At 38.6% G+C, this 21,973-nt stretch overlaps 1 protein-coding gene and 1 non-coding gene across 2 annotated transcripts; one reads left to right on the forward strand and one right to left on the reverse strand.

Annotated features, from left to right (window-relative positions):
• Nucleotides 1-286: 286 nt before the first annotated feature.
• Nucleotides 287-17,045, reverse strand: RAB11A (RAB11A, member RAS oncogene family). Its single transcript, XM_061180164.1, has 5 exons — nucleotides 16,858-17,045; nucleotides 10,341-10,536; nucleotides 9,881-10,074; nucleotides 8,835-8,915; nucleotides 287-510 (listed from the first exon to the last, which is right to left on the reverse strand). The coding sequence occupies exons 1-5, from the start codon at nucleotides 16,895-16,897 to the stop codon at nucleotides 371-373; spliced, it is 651 nt and encodes a 216-aa protein (XP_061036147.1). The 5' UTR covers nucleotides 16,898-17,045; the 3' UTR covers nucleotides 287-370.
• A 338-nt stretch (nucleotides 17,046-17,383) lies between these two features.
• On the forward strand, nucleotides 17,384-17,455 carry TRNAQ-CUG (transfer RNA glutamine (anticodon CUG)). The gene has a single exon. It is a non-coding gene; the product is annotated as a tRNA-Gln (tRNA).
• Nucleotides 17,456-21,973: the final 4,518 nt, after the last annotated feature.

The following is a 21,973-nucleotide window of genomic DNA, read 5'->3' on the forward strand; positions in this document are numbered from 1 at the left end:
TAGTTTATTTCTACAGTCTTCTTAATTTGATTTAATCAAGACCAACAGGTCTGAGCTTCAAGGGATCAAGTTATATTATGTCCTACAGTGACAGCTTCCATGATGAAAAGTAAACAATAATTGAGGAATCCAAACATTCAGTTTATTAAACTAAGGCTAGTGAAGCCATAGCATGAAAAAAAAGCTGCAGTCATTCGGGACAAGTGGATGATTTTATAAAGCTAAAATCTAAAGACTTAAGACATGGAAAAATTCATAAGTATGAGGAAGTAATAAAACACAAAAATGACCACAAGAATTACAAATATATTTAAATCTCAGACCTGGGAATTGGACTATACACAGCCTTCTAGGGGAGAAGAGAAACGCCTTATATGTTCTGACAGCACTGCACCTTTGGCTTGTTTTCAGTGGTTGGTGGAACATGAATAGGAACCACATTGTTGCTTGGAGACATGTCATTTTCACGTCTGTCTGACATTTGCTTCTGGGAAACAATGCGGTATATCTCTGGGTAAAAAAAAAAGAAACAGCAACACCCAGTGTGAACAGACCCATAAATCGTTGATAAAAAAGATACACAAAGGCAGAAGTTATATTCATAAGAGAAAAAAATGCAAATAAACTGAACAGAGACTGCATATACTCAAAGTTTTATTTTCAAACAGCCACTGATTCGAGTCAACCCATTATTTCACAACAATTTCCCTTAGGGTAAGAAGAGAAATAAAGGTTTTCCATTTCAGAGGGAAAGGTTTACCAATCAGTTAAATAAATCTTGGTCTAAAGAGATTACATAGTTTATGGGCTTAGATCTAAATTTCTACCCTTACCAAAAAAACCTACATACATTGACACTGTACCACAGAAAAATATTTAAATCTGCATTATCAGACACAGTAGGTATTTCTGTTGGCTACATAGGGAAGCATACAACTTCATAAACAAGTCAAAATCCCAAAGGACTCTTGGAAAAGAAGAACGGAAAGATAATGTTTATCAGTGCCTCCTGAACTAAAGTTAAACTGTAATGAAATAATTATTCAAATCAAGCAACTTAAGATTTTCTATAACACTTATCAAAACTAATTGTTTAGCATCTACCTCTTCCACTAAACAAACTAGTGGATGAGGAATGTCGCCTGCCGTATCAGTAAACAAAGGATGATGGGCCATCAAGCCATCAGCCACTGCAGCTGCCCCCCTCTCCCACGGTGCACCCCGAGGGAATTCAGGATGGAGAAAAGTAGGATACTGGCCCTAGATAGTTAAGGTGCATATCAAAGGAATAAATTCAATGAGCCCAGACTCTTGCATCTTCCCATACAAAGAAAAGCCCTAAATTCATTAACTTGAGATGTCTGGTTTTCTTTAATTAACAGTAATCTTTTGATGTTCCAGACTACCTAGTTTTTGTTCAAGAAACTCCTATATATCCTGGTTCCTCCCTTACCTCTTCGGAACAGTCTCTCATAGCTATCTGAGAAGCTGCCTCCCAGGCTTAAGTCCTCAGCAAGTCCGCAAAATAAGACATAATTCTCAACTTTTAGGTTGTGCATTTTTTTCAGTCAACAAACTATAAGGACCAAAACTGTATCTACCTTACTCACTGCTGTATCTCCAGCATATAGTAGGGGTTTGATAACTAAGTACACGAATAAATGTTATTAAATTCCTCTACAGCAAGTATCCTTATTTAATATATTGTATTCGGTCTTACAGTGCACTGCCTAAAAGTAGCTCCCTCTGACTATATAAACTCCTTACAAACAAAGAATGTATCTTATCTTTGTTCTCAAAGTGCTCCCTCCAAAAAAAAAAACCCACCCTCAAAAGGTAAGGGAATTCTAAAAATGGGACAAATTGACATGATATGCCTCCTATTATGATGGACTATGAAGTATAATATATTCCTATGAATGACACCTATGTATTCCTACCAAAAATGTTTAAAATGAATTTATCATGAGGAAACAGTTAGATAAATCCAGACTGAGGGACATTCTATAAGACAACTGGCCAAGACTCTTCAAAAAAAGTTACTGCCACAAAATACATTTAAAAGATGAGAATAAATGCTTTAGATGTGGGCTACAGCCCACCTATTTATATTAAATATACGTTAACCACCTATTTAAATTAAATAAACACAATTCAAAATCCAATTCCTCAGTCCAATAGCCATATTTCAAGTGCTCAATAACAACCCATAGCGAGTGGCTACTCTATTCAGTACCCAGATATGTAACAATTCCATCAATGCAATGTGTTTTCCTTGACCGGATCCTAGGTTTAAACTGTAAAAACCAAATCTATAAAAGACATTATTAGTACACTTGGAGAAATCTGAATATGAACTTGCACATTAGATAATACTACGTAAACAAAGTTCTTGGATATGATATACGGTATTGTGATTATGTAGGAGAATGCCTTTTTCTCAGGAGATAAAATGCTCCAGTGGTTAGTAGTAAAGTGCCATAATGTCTACAGTTTGCTTTCCAAAGATTGAGCAAAGGGGAAGAAAAGTATATTTACACATATAGAAATAAACCAAATGTGGCAAAATGTTAATAACTGAGGATTTTAGATGAAAGATATATGGGTGTTCACTGTATTACTTCTGTAATATTTGAAAATTTTAAAAATATAAAGGTATGGGGGAAAAAAAGAAAGTGGAATCATATTTTCAAATGTACGAACATCATTTGGATTCTAGGTTGAACTGTTAAAATTTGAGACAGGAAATTTTAATATTGTTTGGATAATAGAAGACAATAAGGAATTACTGCCAGTTTTTAAATGGTTTTGTTGTTACAGGTTTAAGTCCTACCTTTTAAATATACATCATGAAATGTTTACAAATGAAATGATGTAATATCTGGGATTTGTTTCAAAATAATGGGGGAGGGAGTAGGTGGAGGAAAGATTGGCTCTGAACTGACGGTTGTTGATGGCTACATGGGAGCTCATGATAGTATCCTACTTTTGGTATGCTGAAAATTTTCCATAACAAAAAAGTTAAAGAAAAGGAAATGTATTAACTAAATTAATACATTTTTTCCAAGTTAAAAACTAATTTCCCTAAAGTTGAATAACAGCAAACTGTAATCAACTGAATATGTAAACTAACAAAAACACTGACAGCTCGTGTGCCTTCTCTTATGCTTTTTTGGGGGAAGCAGGTGGCTAAAACTTATGTTTCAGAAGGTTGACAGTAGTTCAAAGGTGAAGAAGCACCAAGAGAAAAAATTAGATTCCAATAAAGAAAGGTTACTGACTAGAGTTTTAAAAAGAAAAAACGATATGCAGGACGTGGGGTCTTCATTTGAATTCTTTTCATTAAAAAGGGATGGGACTGGGGCTTCCCTGGTGGCGCAGTGGTTAGGAATCCGCCTGCCAATGCAGGGGACACGGGTTCGAGCCCTGGTCCGGGAAGATCCCCATGCTGCGGAGCAACTAAGCCCGTGCGCCACAACGACTGAGCCTGTGCTCTAGAGCCCGCGAGCCACAACTACTGAGCCCGTGTGCTACAACTACTGAAGCCTGCGTGCCTAGAGCCCGTGCTCCAAAACAAGAGAAGCCACCGCAATGAGAGGCCCGCGCTCCGCCATGAAGAGTAGACTAAGAAAGCCCGCGTGCAGCAACGAAGACCCAACATAGCCAAGAATAAATTAATTAATTAATTTAAAAAGAAATTAAAAAAAGGGATGGGACGAGAGTGTCTAGGGTAAAGAGAAAGACAGTCATTCAATCAGGCTAGTGACTAAGAAGTAAAGATAATCATCAACTTACTGTAAAATTATACCATTCATTCCTTATTCTTTATGTTTTCTCTCTAATCCCAAACTGGAAGGCTCTTCTTTCTCAAGTGCAAATGATTAAATGTGACCCTCTACAAATTTAACTTCTTTACAAGTGGTTTTGAATATTACATTAGGGGAACCAAAACAAAAATTATTTTGCAGGTTCTTAAATAAAAAGCAAATACTGTAAGAAAGGAAAAAGCAGAGTTCTCAGAGAACACAGAAAGGTAAATAATTAAAGAGATCTCATTACAAGGAAAGAAATTTGAGCAGTGTTATAAAACTGCCTGCAAGTACTGCATACTGTTTTGTAGAAGTAGATTATTACTACATTGCTCCAGTCACCAAAAAGATGTCCGCTAATAAAAATGCCACCCAAGGCAACAAAGAAAAAGGAAAGTGTTGATCAGAAAATTAGGAGAAATTTTTTTCTTTCACTTAGAATGGGCACTAAGAAGCTACACAAGTAATTTAACATCTCTTGTGGCTGGGTGTGTCACTTAAAAAAAACTTTGATAAGAAAATATAAAGCAGGTACCTTCTAGCTGGTATCTGATTAGAGAAGGTTATTTAAGTGGGGGGAGGGGAACAGGACTAATAACTTGCTAAACCAGATGCAAATATTTTCCTCTTTCAAGGGCATGTTCTCCTTTAGAACCAAATGTATGTGATATACCAATTCCTGTGCAGACCCTTTTCAAGAAGTCCAAAGGACAGGTAAGGTTAGAAAGAAAAGGGATTCTGCTTTATCGTTCTTATATCAGGATCTCTTGTATGAGATCTAAATATAAAGTAAAATATTAATATAAAATAGCTTTAAATATAACCGAGTAAAGTTAAATAAACGACATATGCCTATTTCTACTCTAATGGAAGTATGAATCAAGTTTCAAAGTAAATTCTAAAGAAGTTAAATGCAATAGCTCCAAATTGGGGAACAAAAAAAACTAAAATTCCTCAGTCCCTCCAAAAATTGTGAAAATAGCAGAGACCTGAGTTATCCTACTACAGCCTACGTCAGAATTTGTTAGACCTTCTTCAAACCTACTGCTCACCATGTAAGTTTCTTGAAGGTCAAAAAAATGCTCTGATTTGACTGACACAAGGTTGCCACATGCAAAGAATCAAAGCTACTATGCCTGATTAAAAGATCCTCACTACTCCAATAAAATTAATGCCTGAAAAACCCTAGCCTCACTTTTAAGAGACAATATGCTAAGTGAACTAAAATTCTTTCAACCAGGAATTCCCTGGCAGTCCAGTGGTTAGGACTCCATGCTTCCACTGCAGGGGGCACAGGTTCAATCCCTGGTCGGGGAAATAAGATCCCACGAGCCACACAGCGCGGCCAGAAAAAAAATTCTTTCAACCACAGAATTAAGAATTTAGTCTCCATACTACAAAGATGGCTTGGACTTATTAATTACACGGAGAAACCTGGAGGACATCATCATAACCAACATCACCAGTAATTAATAAGACAAACCAATATCATGAGCCTTCTGATATGATGCACTGAGAACACTTTTGTGGTATTCCTGCTGAAAATATATAACCAGAACTGAATCACAAGGAAACATAAGACAAACCCAAATTGAGGGACACTACAAAATGACTGACCCATACCCTTCAAGAAATGTTAATAAACAAAAGACAAAATGAGGAACTATTCCAGATTAGAGAAAACTAAAAAGAGTTATGACAACTGAATGCAATGTATGATCTGATTACAGACTGTCTTTTGCTAATAAGGACATAATTGGAACAGCTGGCAAAATCTGAATAAGATCTGTAGCTTAACATTGATGTGGTACTATTATCTAACTCTCTAATTTTGATCAATGTACTACGGCTATGAAAAGACTATATCCTTGATTTTAGGAAATACACGCTGAAAAGCACTTAGGGATAATGGGCAACATGTCTGTCACTCTCAAATGGTACAGGAAAAAAAACAGTATTATTTATATATTTAGAGAGAGGAAGAAAAAGAATAAAGCAAGTGTGGTAAAATATCAGCATCTGGGGAATATGGGTTAAAGGTATTTGCAAATACTTTGTACTATTATTGCAACCTTTAAGTCTGAATCTGTCAAAGTTAAAAGCAAAAATAATACAGTATGGAAAATATGGATTAATAACATCCCTCAATGAACTTGAGGATGAAATAAAACAAAGCTGCACTGAAATTTAGAGGCTAAGCAATGTATCAGGCTCACTCATGCACTAACCAACTACCTCCTAAAAATACCATCAGCAAAATTATGTCATGAAGTTACTGTCAAATTCATGGATGTCAAGAATGGCATGGGTCAATTCTAAAAAAAGCAACACAGTTAACTTTGAAGTAACAATGGAGATACATTTTCTAATACATAATTTTGCATCTTAAAAAGTAAAAAGCTATTTTTTTCTTCTAGCAACATCAAAATACAACATAAATGCTCCCTTAATACTGTTAACACGTAAGGCAGAATTAAGCCTAATGAGAATACTGTTCTATTTCCTGTTTTTTCTATGCATTAATACTCCCACTATTATATAGAAAAGTTTAGCACAAACATCCTAACACTTGCAAAACACAGATGTCTGCTGCCATATGCAGTGATCTCTGATCCCACAGATCAACACTGAGATTTATTACAGGAAGCTGAGGAAATAGTGGCTATATAGAGAGGAAAAGTGGTAGTAGTAAATGAAGCTCAAGCCTTGTTTGCTTTCAAGCAATATTAATTAAGCAGTAACAAAAGCTTAATCAAGAGTGAATTTTAAGAGAAACAGCCAGATGTTCATCATTCAGGACAAAACAGATCAATTTTAAGTATATACCACTGCTTATTGATTAGTTCATGTTTGAACAGATCATAAGTTCAATGTTACAAAATGATACATAAAATAGTTAACTGCAGATGGAAGAAAACACTTGGCCTCATTTTCACTCAATATGAGAATAAACGGGCTATAAATTGAAATCAGAATGGGCTAGAATTGTAGCAGAGATTTGATAGGACATAAAAAATAACCCAACAAGGACTAACTAAAGTTTTTTCAAATGAGGTTTTTCAGAGGCCTTAAGAGACTCACAGACTTTGAAGATGATTTAATTCACTCATGTTAAGACACTGAATCTTAGGACTAGGGAGGTTCACTGACTTTAGTTACACATGGAATGAGAGCAAAGTGATACAAAGTAAAACCTACAGCTCCTGGGTCTCAATTGAGTATTCAACACATTGACCCAAGAGAAACCACGCAAGTGCTTAAAAAGGAAAAAAAGTAGGATTTGCAGACATACTGCGTATTCAATCAGATCTTGCTTGTTTGAAACAATCTGCAATGAAAGTTGACACAAAGATTCTAAAAGAAAGCTACTGTGTTCCAAAGACCGCTTATCCAACCCTAGCACCAGTCCTTTATTTACTATTTTTCTGATAACAGAAAAGAATTCTAATAAACCAGGTATGTAAATCATCAATATAGTTTATTTTTAATGAGTTTTTTTTTCATACCTTAACTGCTATTTAGCTACCGATATCAAATATTTACAATGTACCAGGGACAGCTAAGTATTTTACATGTACAAACTCATGTACTCATTTTTGGAGTCTAGAGTAGATGTCTCAATGACAGACAATTCTTTTCTATGAGTTAGGTTATAGAGACAAAAACCTTTAAGTCACAACATTAACAGTCAAGTCAAATCATATCACAAGGTATTTATAAATACAAGCCCTTACTTGAAAGAAAATAACAGAACTCCCAAAACATATTTCAACTTTAAATACGAAGAAATTAAGGGCTAGAAAGGTTAAGTAACTTGCCTAAGATTATAGAGCTAATTAATAAGTGGAGGAGCCAGGACTAGAAACCAAGTCAGGCTTCTAAGTCCATGTTCCTAAACCCTAAGTTTTATTCCCTACATTTTTACAGTAAAATAACATTTAAAAGCTAAAATCTGTTGGTCTCCAATACAAGTGCTGCATACGAAGAATAAAAATCTTCTTACATTATAATTGGAAGCTCATTTACTTAACCATTTCTCCATATATTTTTAGAACACCACATAAGATCACTATATATTAAGACTATACTCTAAATTATGAGTTCTTAAAAAGTAATATACAGGGACCTCCCTGGTGGTCCAGTGGTTAAGACTCCACGCTCCCAATGCAGGCGGCCTGGGTTCGATCCCTGGTCAGGGAACTAGATCCCTCATGCCGCAACTAAGACCCAGCGTAGCCAAATAAATAAATAAAATTTTTTAAAGTAATATACATTTTCAAAGTACTTAAAAACAACTCACTGAAGTGCCTATTAGAGGGTTAAGATTAAACTTTCAGATGAATTGTTCATTCTATTAAAGTCAGGGTAAATATGAGTCAACATAAATAAAATGTCCTCTTATCCCTGAGGTTGACCTGGTCTACACATCCACATTCCAAAACAGCATGAATTTTTTTCCTTTCCCACTACCTATTTAAACTTTTCAGTATGTAATCACTGGCTGATTTTCTCCACAGGTGACACCTTGCTTCTTATCCAATAATAGATCATGGCAGAATTTTACTTTTTGTTTTCTCATTTAAGTTTTTAAGAATATATTTTTCCCTGGGTGCTTCTATAACAAATCAGAACCAAGAATGCCTTTTCTTTACTGAATTTCAAAAGGGCATTCATATCTTTCCATAAATGGGATCTCAATATTTATCTTATAAAAAGTACCATTAAGCATTGCTTTGTGCTTATGACCATGAAATATGGAATTCATGGACCAAAGTAATAACAGAAGTGAACAAATTATTTTCAAAGTATTTTTCCCACTATAAACCAGGTGAATTAGGATGATTAAAGCTCAGCAAGCAAGGGTTGTAACTAATTTTGTACTCTAAACAGGTCTTGCGATAGTAGCTCTCAAATGACAGCCATTCTCAGTGTGATTTTATAGTTTAGTTTCCTGATTAATTTGTTTAAATTTCCTACCTAATACTTCAAATTCCCACTGGTATAATCTAAAAATGCAAGTCTTACCTGTCAAGATTGTCTGAAAAGCAGCTTCTACATTTGTAGAGTCTAGAGCAGATGTCTCAATGAATGACAAACCATTCTTTTCTGTGGGGAAACACAAAAACTTCAGTCTTGTCAAATTTTAATACAAGGGATGTATTAAAGCCTTCAAAAGGAAAGTAACAGAACTTTTTTAAAGCCCAAGACCTCCCCAACTTCTTGAGGAATAAGAGCACATGTTACTTCCACTTTAGTAGATTAAAAATGACAGCGAGAAATTTTCACTGACTTCTTAATTAAAATAAATACTCGTTACATCTAAATACCACCACTAGCAATGAACAACACTAGGCATAATGTAGTAAACTTATCAAATACTCAGCTAATTTCATCCCTTACTGGGCTTCTCCCCATCAACCACATAGCTATGGTATGAATGTGGGTGGGTATATGTGATTCACTCAGATTTCTGTGACTGTATTATATGAAATAAAGCTTCTCTCCTAGAAAACTGAAAAACTGTGATAGCAAATTTTATTCACAGCATAATCAATAGTGGAAGGTCACAACTTTCACTAGTCAAGAATGTACAATGTTGCCTTCTAGTAGGCTGCCCCTACCAATACGGAGTCAATAGATAGGCAGATCCTCTATAAAGCCAAAAAAGTTACAACTCCTAAGCAGCTACATCCCTGTTGGTCCTTGACCACTCCCTGGGCCACTACTTTTCCGACACACATAGAACAAGCCTCAGTAAAACACAGACATAATGGAAAAAGGCAGGAAGCACAGAATAAACATAGATTTCATCTACCCGTTCCAGGGAGAGAAAAGAAGACAGTATTAATATTCAATTTTTGGCAGCAAAAACTCAAAATACAACAGTTTTAATAACTCAAAGTTAAGCAAAAGAGTCATACAGTCATCACACACTTTCAAAACAACAATACTTGTTAAGCGTTCATGTCTACCTTTCCAAAACTACTGTAACTGATTACCCTCATGGGAGGGTTATCAAAACTGCAAGAAATACAGAATCACTGTAATATCACAGAATTCATATCACTAACCTGCAAAAGCTCTTGCTTCATCTGTAGGAACCGCCCTGAGATGGCGCAAATCACTCTTATTGCCCACAAGCATGATAACAATGTTACTATCAGCATGATCTCTCAGTTCTTTCAGCCATCGCTCTACATTTTCATATGTGAGATGTTTAGCAATGTCATAAACCAATAAGGCACCTACAGCTCCACGATAGTATCTGAAAACAAAAACATGTATTTAACTATTAGAAAACAACCACAAGATGGAAGAGAACACCAGAAAAGACTAAGTATATGGAATATATATATATACACACACATACACATATATACATATTTTTAAACACACTTATAAATTTTAGAATCCTAATACCTAATCCTAATTCTTTAAAGGAAACAAAACAGTACCTTTTCCCAATACCAAAAGTCAGCTAATTCACTTTGGTAGCCTATTTCACAGAACTTAAAAAACTATGAGACTTACGCTGATGTTATAGCTCGGTATCGCTCTTGCCCTGCCGTGTCCCATATCTGTGCTTTTATTGTTTTCCCATCAACCTGGATGCTTCTTGTTGCAAACTCTACTCCAATGGTGCTCTTGCTTTCAAGATTAAACTCATTTCGAGTAAATCGAGACAGGAGGTTACTCTTTCCAACACCAGAATCTCCGATAAGGACAACTAAAAAGACAAAGAACTTAATGTCAGATGAATGAGGCACACACATTCACAATGCCATCATGTTTTAAAGCAAAAAAGACAGGGCATCTGATTTTTAAAAAGGGATGAGGGTGGGGGTGGAGCTGAGTGCCCATGTTATCAATCGATAAAACCAATTTATTCTTTTTAATGTGTTTCTACCTGCATAGTGACTTCCATACATCATCTGCTTAGCACAGATAAAGTATCCTGTCTCACACATGCAAATTTTAATCATAGGTCTACTAGGCACTGATGACAGGCTAATGCATTAATTTAACAATCAACGCTATACCAACCTTACTACCTTAGAAGGTAATAACTTGAAAGATAAATCCTAAACCAAATGAACAATTTGTGATATGAAAATGTATTAGACATGAAAGCAACAAAGGATGTTAGTGCCTTAAGTATGTTCTACTTAGTCTCATCAAAGCCTGGATGACCTCAGGACTCATACCTAGTCAAAATGAAACACACGTAACACAGAAGGCATCAAGTTTATAAACTTTGCCACCCAGATCACAGAAACTACAATGGCCCTTTCATAGTTACATTTACCAGACTGGCAGGAGACTAGAGACCTCTCCAAAAACAAACACCCCGCTAAGTTTAACAGGGGCCCTAGAAAGCTGACTAATAACTCTGAGTCAAAGCCAAAGCAAGGAGGGCCTACACTTTTACTTACGACTTAATGACTTTAAAAAAAAAAAAAGGTTTGATTAAATGAATTTATTTCCTATGATTACTATAGGAGGCAGTTTATTTACTAGCTAGATACAGTGGATTCTTTTTCACCTAAGGTGATATTACACTTCAAAAACAATGGGGAAATAGGCAGTCAACTTGTTTTAAAGCATTTCTATCTGAATTTAAAGAACAAATGAGTTCACAGGTTTACAGAATCTGAGCTTGATAACATTTTTTTCCTTGGTAAAAAATTTTATCAGGATTTCAGAAAATATTATACTTATTCCTACTGTTGACTACTAATGCTACTTCTTAGTTCTTATTAGCTAATTGACTTAGATACCAGGACTAGATAATCAAACATGCAAGAATAACACCAGGAATAAGACCATGCCTTACTAAAGAGACTGGTATCTGGTAGTGGGTGGCAAGGGCAGTGAAAACTGTGGGAGCTCACTGCACTCAGGTCAGAGGGCAGAGTCCATTACGCATTCCTTCCTTGCCACAAGAGCGGATATAAGCTGGCCTCTGGACAGTCTTGGAGAGAGTACAATTAGCAAATGCATATCTTTCTGGCCTCCTCTATCAGCTGATTCAGCAAGAAATCATCCCAGCAGCAGTGACCCCATGCAGCAAAATGCATAGTTATTTCTAGTTATATAGTCAATTAGAGGTGTCAGAGGTACTGCAGCAAACACAGATAATACAGTAAATGCTTTAATTTGGATACCAGGGAAGAAGATGCTAAGGTCATGAAAGTAACGTACAAAAACAATGCACTTCCAATTTTATAGGATAGTTGGTTGATATGTTAGTTCTCAAGGTCCCCCATTCTAGATGTGAAATGAAATCCCAGTTTCAGTAATCAAGTCCACCCTATTAGCAGGGTGTACTCACGGCTGCCTCTTAGTGTAAGAGGCTGGATGTTCTGCTGAGGAAAACTCCTTTGAATCTTTTCTGGCCCCACGCTAGCACTGAGGTATAAAAGCCTCACTTGAAGTGGGAATAGGAAAGAAGGGGAAAACCAAAAAGCTGAATGTTTCTACTGCATAGGCACTCAGATACATCAGATATATCGATTTAGAAGCCAGTCATTTAGTTTAAAGCCAAAGAGCAAGACATCTAGAATGATAATGCCTTTGGAAAATAAATAAATAAATAACTCAAAGAACGCTTTCTCCATCCCACAAAAACTCTAGTACTTTCAAATTTTGGTCTCTTGCCTTTCAACCTCCACTTTAATGATTATGTTCAATATCTCCCCATCCTCAAATCTTTATGCCATCATAAAAATATTTAGTGAGGGCATGTTTTCCCCTTGATATAACCAATTAATTTTAACATAAAATTAGTACCCTTATCTGAAAATAATTCAAGATTCATGAATACTTTATACAGTATAAAATAGTTATCTCAACTAGACATGGACAAGGCTGACAGAATTATGACTAGCAACTTGTTAAAGGATTGTATCTTAAATGACAACAGAAGGTATTGGCTCTTTAAGAATAGCACTGCCAAGATGATGCTGAGAAATGACACACTAAGGAAAGCTGCTTCTATTCAGTTGCCAAATGAGAAACCACACCAAGAAAGGTTATATTTAGGCTAACTAAAAAATAAACAAACTAGAATGGATTAAATTACCTAAACAACAGAAGAGAATTTACTGGCTATGATTTTTTAAAAAAAACAAAAACCGGTAAGTTCATAGACTCAGATTTAATTTCTAATCAAAACAGTTTCTCTCATTAAGATGACAATACTTAATTGATTTTTTAAAATGAGACAAACTATATGATCACATCCTATAGTTCAAGAAAGGAATTTGCAGTTTTTCCTATACTTTCCATAACTAGTATCTTAGGTTAAAAGTACTTCCACTTTAAACATTTTATAACTATAGCCGTCTACATAACATATATATACGTGTGTGTAAGCATAAATTAAATAACAGCATCTGTATATGAAACATGTATCACATTTCTAAAATAACCTGATAATATTCATTACCACTTGGTTAACCTCATCTGCTGAATTTTACGTATCATCTCTAATATCTAATGCTAAATTTGGTTCATTATATATCAAATACTAGGCTGCTAAATGCCATAAAAACAGAATATACATATTAACTGACCGTTATTTAACAAAAATTTCCAACTCTTTAACCACAGTTAGTTTTACACACTCTCTTGCCAACTAACGTACTGGACTAAAATTTAATTCAACAAATCAATCATAGTATCTCAGACCTAAAAGTTATCACCTGAAGGAGTAACTGATAATTTTCATACTGGCTTTTATAAATAAACTTGGAGATCTTTCTACTCTTTCAACTATTCATAGTCCAACCTCACCAAGTCTTTAAAATTCAGTAAGGCTGAAGTCTAGACAAGTTTTTCTAGATTCAGCAGAACCCAAATTGCTCAACCAAAAGTTGTGAAAGAAAACCTATCAAGATGCAAGACAGCAAAGTTCCTATGATCGGTCCCACTGGCAATCAGCTGACGGTTAATTACCACTGACCTTCAATGAGACTGAAAAGAAAATAGTGTAGACTATGTATCCAGGTATTTTCAGAAAATGTGACTCTGACTGAATTGGTGTCTACCACAATATTTGTAAATAGGAACTATGATTGATTCATACTTCACTTATGTGTCCTAAAGGGCCTTAACCACATCGTGTGTAAATGTTTGTGGAATTAAAGTTTTTAAAATAAAAAGTCAAGTTTTAAAAAATAAAATTAATTCCCCACCTCCACCAAAAGTCTCACTGTTGAACTTAACTAAAGATTAATGTTCAAGAACAAATACATAGTTTAGAATAATGCTCCTGCTCTCCCCACATTACAGTCCCTCTTGGACCGCTCCATCCTACACCAATCAAAATATCCCTTCATTTTCAACTGGTTAGAGTTACAAACTAATTTACAATTCCCTCAACTCTTAAGTTTGCTAGGTAAGCATTCTCCCAGCTAGACAGCTGCAGCTCATCTCAGGGAATAAATCTATGTAGAATGAAACCATTTAAAATGAAATTATTGTTGCTTCACTTTAAATTATAATTGTATAAATAAGAAATTGGCTATACAATCATCACAGAAGTTAAAAAGTGACTCATATCCTTAAGAGCTTTAAAAAAAGTGGAAATCTTTCTCAGCAGAATTTTTAAAACACCTTATCAAACAGCAAAATGTACAACACATGAAACCATAACCCATGGAAATATAAAACACTTTAGGAGGTCCTAGTTTTAAGTTTCTTTACTAATACTTAAACGTTCTTACAGTTATAGATTTAAGGTTTAAAAAAAAACCGATGAAAACCATAGTAACTTCTTTCACATTATTACCATTTATTGACTCCTCACAGAAGCTAAAATTTTACAATCAGTCTCATTTAATTCTCACAACAGCCATGAGAGGTTTTTTTTTTTAATAGATGAGGGAACTGAGGCTCAAAAAAGTCATCTTTCCAAAGGTCACAAAGCCAATATAAGACCTGAGTCAGTATTTGAACCCAGGCCTGTGTGATTCCAAAGCCCTGTGCTCTCTCACTCATTGTTAGTAGGATGGTCTAAACCCAAAGCTAAGTTAAAATTTCTCAAGCCAATCCAGGATACTGAGTATTCTTTGTGAGAAAATAACTGACTTCTATAACCAACATTCAAGTTCTAAAACAAACAGGAGAAATACTCTGATAGTCTATCTCGTCCTAAATTAATTACTTCAAAAGTAGCTAGCTGCCCACTGCCCTTGCACCTTGTTTAAAAAAACAAATCTCTCTTTAATGACTAAACCCCAGTCTCCAGGGTCTCACTTAAGTAACTGCACCAGACCTCAGATGCCTTCAGCCAAGAGTGTGCAAACTAATCCATGTTTCTTTTTTGTATTTGTAAAATGCATTAAGTACCCTCTTCTCCATAAATGGCTTTCCACTATCAGGGGGGTGGGAGTGGATACTGAAGGTACTCACCCTATATAAAAATTTCTGGCCCAGAAGAATAAGTGGTGATAAGAGCATATCATCCGCTAGTGTGCCAAGATTTGCAAAGTATTGGTAAAGCAATGTTTCCTGCTTGTTTAGTCAACCATTCTTAGCACCCAGTGGCACAGTCAGAAACAGTCACCAAGCTTAACATTCTTTTTAAACTCCACCCTCCACTGTAAAGCTTTAATAGCAATGGCTTCTTCCTCCTTGGTAATGATCTTTGTTCAGCATACTACTGATGGCTGCCCTCCTAATTAAGGAGCAGAGAAAGACCATCAACGAGAGCGCATTCATCCAACAAAAAAAGCATTTAGTGTACTCTTCTCTCAATGAAAACTGTACCCGTTATTTTTGATTAAAAAAAAAAAAACTATTTCCATTCTTTCTGGACTAACCAATAAGCAATTCTTTTTTTTTACTCCCCACCCTCCAATATGTTTTGTCCAAGTGCACTACATGTTTCCCTACCTTATGAAAAATATTTAATTTGACCAAAGAGCACACAACTTCCCCATGCTGCCCCCCCCCCACCTTTGGGAAAAGGTATGCGGCCAACTAGGACTCTTCCCTTCCTGTTCTAAAAACACCAAAAGGTTGGATCCTCCCAGTGTTGCAGCAGGAAGCAACCAGTCCACAGCGATAAAGAAAGCTAGTATTTGTGCAGCGCACAACCTTTCCTGCTCAGGAACTGGGCCTTCAGGTCTGGCAAGGATAACAGCCACCACCCATCCGCAACCCCTTCTCTCGAGCAGAGTCAAGAGCTATCCCAGGCTGGCTGCCGCTGGGAAGGGAGGGTAGAAGAAAAAAGGCTTGGTGGCAAGTCACATCGGTCTGCCGGGTCACTGCGACAAGTGCGCGCGTGGGTGCTGGGACGATCCCTCCTGCCCTACCCCCCCCAGCGTCGGGGTCGCACACGAGACGTGGGAGAGCTCTTCAACCATCTGGGGAGGGAAGGCAGAGAAAGAGCTACCAATGCTGGGGGCAGTGCGAGAAGGTTACTGACCGAGAGAACTGTGGGGCGGGTGGGGGTGGGGCCGCCGGCCCGTGCGGCTTTTTACCAGGGCCTGGCCCCGGTCATGGAAGAAGAGTGCTAGGAGAGGCGTCTGTCCGAGGGGAGGGGAAGGGGCTCTCCCGAGAGGAAAGGGCGGCGGATAAGAAAAAGACCTGTACTGGGAGCGTGCGTCGAGGGAAAGGTGAAGAGCGGAGGGAAGGGCCTGTCAGAGGGGCTCAGGGAGGGTGTATACTGAGGGGGAAGGGGCGCTCAACCCGAAAAGATGGACGGTGGGAGGGGCGCCCCTTTGAAGGGGCCCTGGAACCCGGGGAGGAAGGAAGGCGATTTGGGAGACGGCAGCCGGCCGCGAGAAGGGCGCAGGGAAGGGGCTCTGAGGCGTCCTCAGGCCTCTAGGGAGGTCGCTAAGAGACCGCTGTGTGGTGAGGATCCCCTCTGTGACGGGAGGAAAAGGAGCTGAGCTGGAAGACCGCAGGACGAACCGCACACAGAGGAAGGGCTGAGGAAGGCCGATCTCAGGTCAGGGGCAGCCCGCGGGCGGGTCCCCCGAGAGTGTCCCGGGCCCCCGAACTGGGACTCGGGGGAGAGTTCGAGAGCCCGTGGCCTCACCTTTGAAGAGGTAGTCGTACTCGTCGTCGCGGGTGCCCATTGCGCGGCCGAGAAGCGAAGGGGCGGGAGCAGCAGCGGTACCGGTGGGACCAGGGGGCGTCGCTGCAGGGGTAAACCGAGCGCCGAGCTTCAGCGGCCGGACCCGGTAAAGAACCCCTCCCTGCCTCTACGCCACTTCCGGCAGGCCCCCGCCCCTAAGGGGAAGTACTTCCGGGGAGGCGGTGCCCCGCCCCTGAGCCTAAGAAGGGCGGTGCTTTCGGGTCTCGCTTACGTTTTCAAATTCTCGTCCCCCCCGCTCCGCCCCCCACCCAGGGAGGTTCAGAGCGGATACTGAGCCCTGAACTGCCGGCTGACCTTCCTAGCGGCTGGTCTCCACACTTAATGGTCTCTCCCTCATTCCACGCGCCGCCATGCCGCGAAGCGGGGCGCTGGGGAGCTCTTCAGCACTGCCTCTGGCGGTTGGTTTGTGGATGGGGGCAGGGTTCTTTAAGGATTAGAGAGCCGAAGGCGATGTTACGAGCGTGGTGGTTCCATGGTGTAATGGTTAGCACTCTGGACTCTGAATCCAGCGATCCGAGTTCAAATCTCGGTGGAACCTACACTGCTGGGTTTTTATGTTGTTTTTTATCCTGGCCACGCTTTTATAATTCATTTACTTATTCACTAGGTGATTGTACACCTACGGTATATGTGTCCTTGAACTAAGTAGGGAGAGAATGTCACAAAATATTATCTTTGCCCAGGAAAACCACATACCTTTCCCTCTTCAATTCTGTACTCTCTGTCACCTAGGTGTCTCCTCAGTAGCCTCTGCTCTTCGCCCCCCCTTTTTTTTTTTAACCTGGGCCCTCTTCAAAAGCTTCCATGAAAGTTGATTCCTTTTGCTAGAATTTTCAACCTCCAACTTCATTCAAGGGCAGGCACTTCTCACTCCTTTTCTCCCGAAATCTCTCAAACCTTCTCCAGACGTCATTCAGAGAACCTCGCCCACCCTCCTCATCAAGATTCATCAAGAACTTCTTGAACCCTATTTGTCATCCTCTAAGCTAAACCTGGTTACATAATTATTTCATTTAACACGCAGAGCAAAGGATGGCAATTTCCATTTTAGCAGAAATGTGGATGGGGAGACTCAAGTGATTTGCCAAAGATCACGCAGCAGGGCCTCCCTGTATTTGAAGAGAGTTTTTGTAATGCCAAAAAGCTTTTCCCATTTATTGTCAAACCCCACTACCACCTATGTGCAATTTAGACTTCTGGGCAAGAGTGCCTGTAGCAAGCAGCGTAATGGCTCCCCAAAGATGTCCACTTCCCAATCCTTGGGCACTGTGAATATGCTAGGTTACATGGCAAAGGGGAATTAGGTTGCAGATGGAATTAAGGTTGCAAATCAACTGACTTTAAAATAGGATGATTATCCTGGATTTTCCAGGTGGGCCTAATGTCCTCTCAAGTGTCCTTAAAAGTGGCAAAGGGAGACAGAGGAAGTCAGAGTGATGTGGTGTGAGAAGGCCTCAACCAGCCCTTGTGGCTTTGAACATGGAGAAAGGGGGCCAGGAGCCTAGGAACGCAGAGGATTGTAGAAGGTGGAAAAGGCACACACAAAAAAAGAAGAAGATGGAAAAAGCAAGGAAATGGAGTCTTCCCTAAGGCTCCCAGAAAGAACACAGCCCTGCTGACACCCTGATTTTAGCCCAGTGAGACCCATGTCAGACTTCTGACCTATAGAACTATAAAATAATAAATTTCTGTTGTTTTATGTCACCAAGTCTGTGGTAATTTGCTACAGCAGCAATAGAAAACTAATACAGTGCCATTTTCAGTGCTTTCCATGACGGTATAAACCAACAGAAGGTTTACCTAAGGCCTAGATACTGCCTTGTGCAGGGGTGGTCATTATCCACACTGGGGGAGATGCACAATATTACTCAAGCAGCTAAATATTATGTTTACTACAGATTATTTATAAGACACAGTCCTAGCACTATTCAGGTGGGTAGATAAGGTAGACCCAAGAAAGGTGGAATATCAATAACAGTTCTGAAGGAGTAACTAATGAGAGTTCTGGCAACAAATGCCAGAGTTCAGAGGGACTGAGATGACTAGGAAGAACTCCCCAGAAGAGGAGGAGCCAGCATTGACTCCTGAAGGAAGAAGCAAGTAAGGAAACTCATTTTGGGAAATGGAGGAAATTAGATGATAAGAGCATGTTAAGCAAGGCCATTAATGCCAGAGGAATAATTATGAACTTTTTCCCTTAAGTCACTGTTTCTCAACGTGTGTCCTGAGAAGGTCAATAGCATTCCTCAAAAGAAGGATTGCATGCTCAAATAAATTGAGAAGCACTATACACTGTCTCCCCGCCTTTGAAGTTCCCCTACCACTGGTGTCTGAATATTCCACTCTGAAGAAAAAAGTTTTAACTGTATTGAACACAGCATTTCCCAGATTCACCTGTGAACAAAAAAAGAACAGAGTATCATTCAACATCCAGTTATACAAGGGTTAAATCACAACCCACCGCAGTCACCCACAGTGCAACAGTGCACCCTGAGGAGAATTCAGGATGAAAAAAACTGGATGAGGCATTCTGTGCTTTGGCTAAACAGCCCCTAGATAATTAAGATGCTTATCTCAGGAAGAATTTTAATGACCCCAGATTCTTGCATCTTCACATGCATAGAAAAGCACTAAAATCACTAACTTGAGATCTGTTCTTTGTGATTAGCAGTAATCTTTAACCCAGATCTGTGCTTTGCTATATGTATTTCCTAGCCAAAAAATTCATATGTATACTGGCTCCTCCCCTACCTCTTAAGTGCAGTTTCTCAAAGCTACTTTGAGTCTGTCTCCCTGGCTACAGTCCTCAATAAGACCCTGAATAAAACTTAACCTCACAACTCTCACGTTGTGCATTTTTCTTTAAGTTGACACACCAAACCACAGAACTCTTTTCCCATGGAACACCTGTTAGCATCCCTCTGAACACATTGGGGGAGCCATAAAAGATTTGTGGACAGAGGGGTGATTGAAGTAAACCTAGTCTTAGGAAAAGTAAGCTGGCTGTGGACTGCAGGACTGGGGTGAAGAAAGACTGGAGGTGTGAGTATCAGTTAGAAGGCTATTGAGGTTAACCAGACACAAACTGGTGTAGAAATAGAAATGAGGTGTAGCTATAGGAATAGAAAAGAAAGAAAAATCAAAGGCTGTTGTGGAAAAAATGGTGAGTGGATTCCATGGACATAGAAGAGAATTAGGACTTTACTTTCTTGTTTTGGGGAAGAGGGCTAGTAATTGCTTGATGTATCTTTTTTTAATCTCTCAAGAGATATAGGAACCTAAAGTAAATGACTTAACCTATACAGAAATGTAGATTAAATCCTTAAAGTCCTCCTCCACTTCAATTCCTCCTTCAAACCCAAAGTAACTGCTACATTTTCTTTTAATATATATAAAATCAGGTTATGTGATAAATTCCTCATCTTGAAAAATCTTTCCACACTAGTCCACATAGATTTAACTCATTTGGTGCATAGATGTCCTTAGCAAGGATATACCATAGTTTGTACAACCATTCCCATTCCCTAACCCATGGATATGGCAGATACTGAGGATTCACTAAATTAAAACTTATTCCTAAACTGTTTCTTCCTTGCCCACTTCCTCCTTAGAGGCTAGAAAAGCAAATATTCATTTTCCCAGCTACCCTACAATATTTTATATACTAGTATAAAAATATACTAGCAATATCTTGGACTTCCCTGGTGGAGGAGTGGTTAGGACACCCAATGCAGGGCACACGGGTTCGATCCCTGGTCCAGGAAGATCTCACATGCCATGGAGCAACTAAGTCCGTGCCCTGAAACTACTGAGCCTGCGCTCTAGAGCCCGCAAGCCACAACTACTGAGCCAGCATACTGCAACTACTGAAGAGACCACGCAGCAAGACCCAATGCAGCCAAAACATATATATATATATACTAGCAATATTTTTAATTTTTGCCCATCTGGTTTGCCCAATAATTTCCACTTCTCCGATAACCAGTGAGTTGTAAACATTTTCTCCTATGTTTAATAGCCAATTTATATTTCTTCTGTGAATTGCCTGTCAATATCCTTGGCCATTTTCTTTTTGGGTTGTTTATCTTTTCTTCTTGATGCGAAGGATCTCTTTATATATTCTACCTTTTAATCCTTTGCCTGTTATATATATGTGGCACAAATATTTTCTCCAAATCTATCACCTGATTTTTAATTTTATTAATGATGCTTTTTTCCCATACAGAAGTTTTAAATTTTTATTTAATCAAATCTCTCTCAGTCATTTCTTTTATGGTTTCTGAGTATTGCATTTTACATAGAAAGGCTTCCTCTCCACAGCAAGGTTTTTCAAAAAAATTTTTTCTTCAAATATTATTTACAACTTTTTTCTCCACCTGAATTTTAGGTATATTGAGGATGAAGCAGGGATCTAAATTAATTCTTTCCAAATGGATAGCCAATTGTTTCAACACCATTTATTTAAAAAGTCTATCTTTTTTCCCCACTGTTTGAAATGTCTAACTTATTATAAATAAATTTCATACAAATAAATAAGTCTATTCTTCAATCTTCACACAATACCTCTGACAGCCAGAGAGGAACACTGCTCAGATGTCCCTTCAAGAAAGAGTCTGTTGTGAGAAGTGTAGTTGGCTGACAGTCTCCAGTTGCCACACCTCCAAGACCCACTACAACATTCACCCTGAAGCCACACTCCCTCTGGACTGTTCTCAAACAAGGATTGAGCACAGTGGGGACCCTACAGCTGACCAGTTCTGTCCAAAATGGGGCTCTTCTAATGAGCAATCTTTCTCTGGAGCTCTCCATTGGCCTGGCTGAGATTTTCTCAGAATTGCATTATAGTCCGAGGCTCTTCCTATCCAATCCTCCTTCCTTCCCTCTCTCCTTGCATAGGTATTGGACCTAAATTGTGGTCTGAAAGCCCTACATCTCCCTTTTGTCCTTCACATGTATTTTCCCCAAGTGAATCTCTTATGCTTCTAATTCATCTGGTATCAGCTTCCAGAGGACCTGACCCCGATACAGTCCCATTGGTCAAGTTTTCTATTCCTAT

Source organism: Eubalaena glacialis, chromosome 2 (genome assembly GCF_028564815.1).
Source record: "Eubalaena glacialis isolate mEubGla1 chromosome 2, mEubGla1.1.hap2.+ XY, whole genome shotgun sequence".
Taxonomy (NCBI): domain Eukaryota; kingdom Metazoa; phylum Chordata; class Mammalia; order Artiodactyla; family Balaenidae; genus Eubalaena; species Eubalaena glacialis.

Excerpts from the sequence above, each read along its gene's own strand:
- RAB11A (XM_061180164.1), bottom strand. The coding sequence starts at position 16,897 with ATGGGCACCCGCGACGACGAGTACGACTACCTCTTCAAAG. Across the intron at positions 10,537-16,857 it reads GTACGACTACCTCTTCAAAG|TTGTCCTTATCGGAGATTCT; the intron begins GTGAGGCCACGG and ends TTGTCTTTTTAG. Across the intron at positions 8,916-9,880 it reads TGAAGCAAGAGCTTTTGCAG|AAAAGAATGGTTTGTCATTC; the intron begins GTTAGTGATATG and ends GTTTCCCCACAG.